Source organism: Falco biarmicus, chromosome 2 (assembly GCF_023638135.1).
Source record: "Falco biarmicus isolate bFalBia1 chromosome 2, bFalBia1.pri, whole genome shotgun sequence".
NCBI lineage: Eukaryota > Metazoa > Chordata > Aves > Falconiformes > Falconidae > Falco > Falco biarmicus.
The window spans coordinates 65,098,495-65,106,703 of NC_079289.1; the positions used below are offsets into that span (position 1 = coordinate 65,098,495).

Consider the following 8,209-nt stretch of genomic DNA (forward strand, 5'->3'; position numbering starts at 1 on the left):
AACAGAAATGAGTCAGAGTATCAGTAGGAAATTATATTTAGATATTTACTGTGGTGCATTTTCTTATGTAGCTGTTAGCAGTCCTATTTTTTAAAGAAAAATATATTTGCATTTATATTACTAACTATTACACTCATCTTTTCTTGTAGCCTGGAGACTTGAAAAAGAGGATTGAATCTCTCATTGACAGAGACTATATGGAGAGAGACAAAGATAACCCAAATCAGTACCACTATGTTGCATAACGGAAAATAAATACTTTTATTTAAAAAAAAAACAAACAACCAAACCCAAAACATAAAACCCACAATCATCCACATATATCTTCAGGACACCAAATACCTATGCTGTTCCAGACTTTCCTTTTAGCAGATTTCAGGTTGACGTGTATTATTCAACCAGCTGCATGCACTGCTGTGGAAAAGAAGCAAAATGACATGTTAATTGATCATCCTTGTCAAGACTCCTTACTGCTGTTAAACGTCATGGTTTTATTTCTTTTAGTTACTCTTTTGTTCTTTTGGGTTCTTCAAAATTTAGTTTTACAGTTTTGTTTAACAGTGTCATTGAAGTTGAATGGAAATGTAAAATTACCTGTGTTGAGAAATACTTCTGTGATGGATGCAAGTCTGTTTTCTTCAGTTATGTGTTCCTAACTGCATCCATAAAGACCCTATATGCTGCATTCTTTAGCTACAGTGACAACTTGGGTAACTTTTTAAAAACCCTTAATTGATGAACACTTACGTACAAGCAGTGTTGTTGAAATACACTGAATTTTTGAAGTTATGCACCATGAAAACCCTCAAACTTGTGTTCAGTTAATTTCCTTTCAAATTATTATGAACTTCAGTCTGGTTTGGGTAAATCAGGTTTTGAAGTGCGATCCTTGAAGTGCCAAGAGGACAACTGCATTCATGTGTGTAGTGAGTTGTTGGATTATTTAGCTAAGATACGGATATTGTGTTATTACTACTTCTGCTGGCTTGGGTGGCAAAGACTAGATCTGAGTCAGAGGCCCTACCTCATTTTAGGGCAACTGGTGTTTATCACTGTTGATGTAATTGCCGTAACATTTAGTTTTGCCTTGAAAATAACATACAGGGAACCTACTGTACAGCGTGCTCCACTTTAAGAAACAAAACCTTTTTTTAAAAAAATACTTTTATGGTCTCAATATTGTGAAAGCATAGATTTTTTGTCTTGAAAGACTAAGGATTTTGTTAGTACTTTGTTACATATTGTATATAATATGTAAGTTGATTTGACTTAAAGAATGAAAGACACTGTAGATCTGTTAGATAATTGTAACTATAAGGAAGATACCTTTTGTGGGAATACTTACAAGACTTCTTATTTTCCAGATTTGCATACTGGTGTGTTTCATTCTGAAAAAGAGCTACCAAAGGAGTTTTGATTGTGGCATAAATGAAAATTTAACTGAGCAATATTTTCTTGAGGCATACCTTAATAAGTTTATGTAACGTGGGGTTTGTGCATCAATTAAAAGGCTACCACCTCTTCTTAAAGTAAACGTTGCTAAGAGTTGACATCTCTTGGATTTACATATTAAAGTCCTTATTCTGTCATCTGGTGTCATTAATTGTATTGCATTTTTCTGAATTATTTTTGTTCCCTTTCTGTTTAGAAACTGAACGTTTAGTTTGTTGTATTTAAAGCATATTTAATACTGTAATTTAATGTAGACTTATTTTAATATTTGACTCTTCAGTTAATGCAAATAAAATCTTTGATGCGTATTAAATATTAATTTCTTAGCCTGTGTGAGAATGTGGCACTTCAGTTTATTTGTGCAGTTTGTTCTTTAGTGTTAATTATATAATCCACCCTGTAATTCACTAGACTTTTAAAACAAAACCAAGTATGTGCCTCACAGAAATGTAATGGCCAGCGACTTTATCCACACAGAAAGTTGGCAGCAGTATGCGGTAACTGATACCAAGCAGTCACTGTACTGCCTTCCCTTTCTGAACCCCAGCTTCCTGGTTCAGTGGTTTTAAACAATGGTTGAAAAACAAGTGGTGTTATCCTGAAGATGATTGAAATGGTTCTGCCTTATGAAGTAATGTTAATTGATTGAAAGTGCTGAGATGTGCAGGTTTTCCTAATTGCCATAGACTAGAACTCTGGCCAAATTACTCTGTTATAGCAATTAAAAATGAGCTGTCCCATGAGCGGTGGAAATAACAAAGCCTGTCTTTCTGTGATGTATGCCCTTGGTCCCCTGCTGCATCATCCCCCTCAGATAACCTCCAGCAGCAGTACTGCAGAGGGTGTCTGCTCAGTTCTGCCTTTCTGCTTATGGGAGCATTGGTTTTGTTCTTCTTTATCCAGCTGCTGATCTCCCCCCATCCCCTTACCTCCCCAAAACCTACAGAGAATGTCATTATCTCGGAAGATTTTTACTCTTCCAAATTGGTCTGAAAGTGGCTTTGGAGGTTCAAAAGCTATGGGAGAGACTGACAGGCCAGGTGATCGTGACACTCTGGTCCTCATTTTTAATTTGATTTCCTCACATCTCTCTTCCTGGGATTTTGAATGTGCTGAACCAAACAGGTAAGCAATGAGTTTATTAGTCAGCATGGTACTCACTTCTTCGTAGCAAAACAGCTGCATTTCACTGCTTTTTAACAGCTGGTGACAGAAGGTGGCTGAGCATCCAGTCTCAGCCAGCTGTTGTTTTGATGCCAGTTGTTTGGGTTCACGTTGCCCCCAGAGTATATCTGTGCCACAGGGCAGAGGTCGCTAAACGTTTTTTCTTGGAAGATCATCCAGTGTTGGAAGACATCAAGCTGCAGCAAAGTAACACATCCTTCTGGAGCACGTCTGTGTTCAGAAGATGTCTTGGAAACCTGGATCTTGGCAATTCAGCATCCTCAAAACGAATCGTATAGCAGCTTCTCTGGAATGACAAAAATAACAGCAGGAACCTGGGATACAGGTGGGGGCTCTCCAATCTTACCAAAACCTGCCAGTTTCACTTGAAACTTTCCCATTTAATTCAGTTTAACTTAAAGCATTCAGGTAACTCATCCAGACATAAGTTACATGAATTTAAAAAGCAATTTTCCTAAACGTGACGCCTTGTCATCTAGCCCAGCATTTCCTGAGGGAAAGCACGTGTGAGAATGCAGGCTGGCAGCTGGCCTGCAGGTGCTTCCCAAGCGTCACGTTAAGAAGGGGGGTTTCTCAGTGTGATGGTTTCCCGAGAAAGATGAGACCCTTGTGTCTGACCAGCCTGTCCGCTACCTGTTTTGACAGCCCCCTGTGTCGGAGGGTGATAATACTAACCTATTCAGGGACCTCTGCTGACAGCATCACCAAGTGAAATCCCTTATCACAACTACTCAAATCTCTGGAGACTTACACAGAACGAACTTGAGCTGAAAATTTTTATTATACAAGTTTGTGACAGAGTGAGGTTTGAAGATTGCCAGTGATAATACACTGACTGCAAAACAAGCCTAAAACAATACACTTAACAGCTAGCATAAGTTAGTCACAGAATAAAGTTCTTACCCAACAGGCATCCCTAAGGGGAAGAAGACAGGTTCAGCCCATCGACAGATCCCAGAAGTTACAATGGAGCCTTCCCTAACCTCCCCTCCTTTGCTTACTTTTTAGACTTCATAGTAAATTGCATATTCATTTATCATATGCAGGACTGGTTACAAATTTCTCGCTTCTAATGGAAATTAGTAGGCATCCTCGGATAGCACTACTGAAATTTTTCATTAACTATGTACACTCTCCAAGCAGGGGTTTGCCCTCTTTCAGGGGTCTATTTGCCTTACAAGTCACCATCTCCCACTACCACAATTGCATTTGTTCTACTTTCAACCAATTTTTTCTGTTGATGTACAGGGGTTGTAACACCTATCAGCTTGTCTTCTCTTGTGGCCAGAACTTCCTCGCTTGAATGCACCTTTCTTTGATAACAATGTTCTTTCACCATCTGTTCTTTGTCACTCATCCTTCCGAAGGCCAGCTCCCTTGATTAGAAGTCCCTTCATTCGTAACAGCTTTAGAAAGTGGGTGAGCTTGAGCTAACTTTGTGCACAGATGTGTTTAACATATAGTTAAACACTAAATCAGTGTTGTAATTCAGCAGTTTAGACAACCATTCCCCACCACCACCACTTTCAGACTTAATTTCAGTCCAGGACCAGTCCATTTTCCTTACATTTAGGTGGAGCTAGAGTAACTCCAGTCACACATAGTTTTGTTACTGATCACTATCGTGTGCCCAGTGAGGTGTACTAGTACCTTAGAGGCAGGTAACTTTGGGATGGAAGGGTGCGTGAGTATTACAATGAGATTATTTCATATGAGGAAAGTAATTTTGCCACAATGGTTGGCTCAGCCACAGACATCTTCTCATATATCCTTCATGTGACAACTTCTATGCGACTTGCCAGCTGTGCTGTACCGTCATGTTCCCATTCCTGCAGGGAGCACAAGAGAGCCTGGCCATGGGGTCTCCCCCCTGCTCCCCCCTCCATTACTCCTGTCAGCAGGTGCTGAGCTGGCAGGGTGTGCTGCTCAGGGAGCCGTGGTGAAGTAGATTCCATGCATGCCAACCAACCTGGAAGCGATAGCTGTATTTTACCCTAAAAAGCTTTCTGTAATACTACACTTCTACTAGGTCCCAGTTTTCCCTAATTCCCCCCACAAAGTCATTTTCCCACACCAAGTCTGGTAATTACAGCTCTCCTTACCAGCCACCAACAGCCTCCTTCCTGCCTGCTACTTCTGTCTTGTTTTCTTAGTTCTGTATTTTAGCTTCCTCTGTATTCCTTTACCTGAACCTGCCTCTATCATTTAACTCCTCTGGTCTGCTGCAGGTGCTTTCTTCCTTTCCTTATGCTATACATCTTTGAAAATAGAAAAAATTACACACTTTTAAGGCAATTTTAGTGCACTTGTTATGCAGATAGACATATACAATGCTACAGGCTTGGGGAAGAGTGGCTGGAAAGCTGCCTGGTGGAAAAGGACCCGAGGGTGCTTGTCAAGAGCAGTGAGCCACCAGTGTGCCCAGGTGGCCAAGAAGGCCAACAGCATCCTGGCTTGTATCAGAAACAGTGTGGCCAGCAGGACCAGGGAAGTGATCGTCCCCATGGACTTGGCACTGGTGAGGCCGCACCTCGAATCCTGTGTTCAAGTTTGGGCCCCTCACTGCAAGAGGGACTCTGAGGTGCTGGAGCGTGTCCAGGGAAGGGCAACGGAGCTGGTGAAGGGGCTGGGACACAAGTCCTATGAAGAGCAGCTGAGGGAACTGGGGTTGTTTAGCCTGGAGAAAAGGAGGCTCAGCACCTTATCGCTGTCTACAACTACCTGAAAGGAGGCTGTAGCGAGGTGGGGGTTGGTTTCTTCTCCCAAGTAACAACCGATAGGACAAGAGGAAATGGCCTCAAGTTGTACCAGGTGAGGTTTAGACTGGGTATCAGGACAGATTTCTTGACCAAAAGGGTTGTCAAATGTTGGAACAGATTGCCCAGGGAAGTGGTGGAGCTACCATCCCTGGAGGTATTTAAAAGATGTATAGATATGGTGCTTAGGGACATGGTTTAGTGGTGGACTTGGCAGTGTTATGTTAATGGTTGAACTCAATGATCTTAAAGGTCTTTTCCAACCTAAATGATTCTACGATTCTATTCTATTTGTAGGTTTATGATCTTTGGCAGGTGTGTTAGGGAGAGCGGACTCTGTACTCTAACCTTGGTTATGCATTCCTAGCAAGTATCTTCAGAAGGCAAGTAGCCCTGTTAAGTCAAATAATATGCAGCAAAAGTCTACAGGAAAAATGGAGTCATGTTTTGTGGAAAGTCTTTCCTGGTAAAAATTCCCAACCTGTACTGTCTCTCCCACGCTAGTACTCTACCTTGACTTTGCAGAACAGTTTATATCGTAGTAAAGGCTGCTAGATCTTCTGGGTATTTCCCATGTTCTTTCCCCACTAAACAGCCATTTCTGCCTCCATGGCTCTGAAGAGGGGCCAGGTGTATCATGATTAATCTGTAACTGTGCACGTGTTGGTTGGCCAGCAGCTCTGTCAATCAAAACGCGTAGGGGCTGGGTGTGGACTGCATTTCCACTGGTGATGGGACTACTTTGGTTCTGCAGGGCAGTCTATATACCGGTTCTAACTTTGTGTTTGTTTATGTCTTACTCTGCTATCAAGTTTGATTGATGTCAGCCAAGCAGTCAGTGAGCAGTGAGGCTGATGGCCAACATGGTTGCGCAAGACTTGTCCATTAGGAAAACAGGCTAACAAACACCCTGGTAATGCTTCTGCTGACACGGTTACTGGGCAGTCTCTACACCACTGTAAAAGGTATACTAAGCTAATGATCCACAGCATGTAAGGTCAAGATCATTCTCTGCTGACAGCCTTATGTTCTTTATTTACCAGTTTCTTGCCACAATACTGTCGCTTGATGCAATTATATATTAATTGGCAGTAATCCAAGCCGCTGTCATTTTTCACTTCATAGTCACCTACCAATTCTCCAGTAGAAGGGCAGACTGCTGCAGAACAAGTTTAAACCTGATGTTTGGCCTCCCTCTCTATTTTGTTTTCTGGCAGACTTCAAGTCTATCATAGACCTTCCTTCACTCCCCGTGCAGGTCCCAAAAACAGTGATAAAAAAATGAAAACAACCCATGACCCACCTCCATTAACCTCAACTCTTCTGCAGATGACTCACTCAAACACTTGACCAGAGCTGCTCCTAGTCTCCTTTTTCAAGCTAACTTCTGCTTTTGGCAGTACGTGGCAAGAACATCGATTGCTAGGAGTGCTGCAGGGAAAAGCAAACTAAAATAAACCATCACTGTCTCTAAAAATGCACAGATAAAAATGCAACATTAAGAAAGAAATGTCTGTTTATAGCAATAGCATTGAAAGAGAAAGGCAGATCCCCAAGCCATGCTTGAGGGCAAATAAACTTCTCTGCGATGTTTTGGAGAAACAGGAAGCGTAAATGAACCGAGACAAACACCAGGGAAAGGTCATCAAGTTTACAGTAGCTGGGACGACTTCAGCAGGTGGCAGTAGCTAAATTGCATTTCAAATTGGTTCCGAGTAAAAATGCATGAAGGCAGCTTGGGAGCATAAACGATTCTGTCTCGGAGCTGATTAATCGGGAGTACACTGTAAATGAGGAGAGGGATGACATGGCAGTCATTTTGAGAAAACAGAAGCACCCTGGTATCAGCACACTTTCCAATAGTACCAGAAATAGGATTTCAGTAGCAAAATAACTGCTTCTGTGGTTTCAGATGAAGCAAGCATATCCTTAACAGCTTTGATAGGAAAGAGCATTGAATTACAAAGTGATCAAATGGCCTGGGCTTGCCATCTCCATTACAGTGCTAACACCTGAGAATGTGGATAACTAACTTCACCTTTTTTTCTAGTTTTCTCCAAAAAAAGGGATTTCTTAAAATTCTTGTTTACAAAAACATCAGACAGGGCCAGAAACTGTGTGAGAGTGCAATTAACTTTACCCACACACCACAAGTCATTAGCAGTCCCTGTTTTGGCTTGGAACACATACGAGGATTGTATGTATGTGTGTGTCCCCGTGTCTGTGTCCTTGTGTGTGGGGGTGTCCCCCCGTGTCCGTGTGTGTGTGTGGGGTGTGTCCCTGTGGGTGGGTGTGAGGGTGTGTGCATGTCCTCTCGTGTCCGTGGGGGTGTGTGTGTGTCCCCATGTCTGTGTGTGGGGGGGGTTGTCCCTGTGGGTGGGTGTGAGGGTGTGTGCATGTCCTCTCGTGTCCGTGTGTGTGTATGTGTGTCCCCCCATGTCTCTGTGCGGGGTGTGTGTGTCCGTCCCCGTGGGTGGGTGTGAGGGTGTGTGTGGGGGCGTCCCCGTGTCCGTGTGTCCGTCCGTGTGTCCGTGCACAGGCCGCGCCTGAAGGACACGAGTCGCGACACACCGACCCGCGCCAGCACCGGGGCACGGGCCGCGCCGAACCCACCCACCCGCGTTCCCTGGGCTCGCGCTGACCCGCAGGCGGGGCCACACCGGCCCCCGGGCCCGCCCCCTCACCGGCGGCCGTTGGGCGCGGCGGAGCCCCGCACCGCCCCCTGCTCTCGCGAGATCCTCGCCGCCCCCCCCGCGCCGGGGCACCCGCTGCACTGAGCGCGTGGGTCACGTGACGGCGCCCGGGCAGGGCCGGGT

The 8,209-nt window shown here is 43.8% G+C and overlaps 1 protein-coding gene across 4 annotated transcripts in view; it reads left to right on the top strand.

Moving 5' to 3' along the window:
• CUL4A (cullin 4A) overlaps positions 1-1,765 on the top strand; it is a 40,903-nt gene extending 39,138 nt beyond the window's left edge. For all 4 annotated transcript variants that reach the window (XM_056328272.1, XM_056328273.1, XM_056328271.1 and 1 more), the window contains one exon: positions 150-1,765. In XM_056328272.1, coding sequence (XP_056184247.1) covers positions 150-245 — 96 coding nt within the window. In that variant the 3' untranslated portion in view covers positions 246-1,765. The remainder of the gene's footprint in view (positions 1-149) is intronic.
• The last annotated feature ends 6,444 nt before the right edge of the window (positions 1,766-8,209 follow it).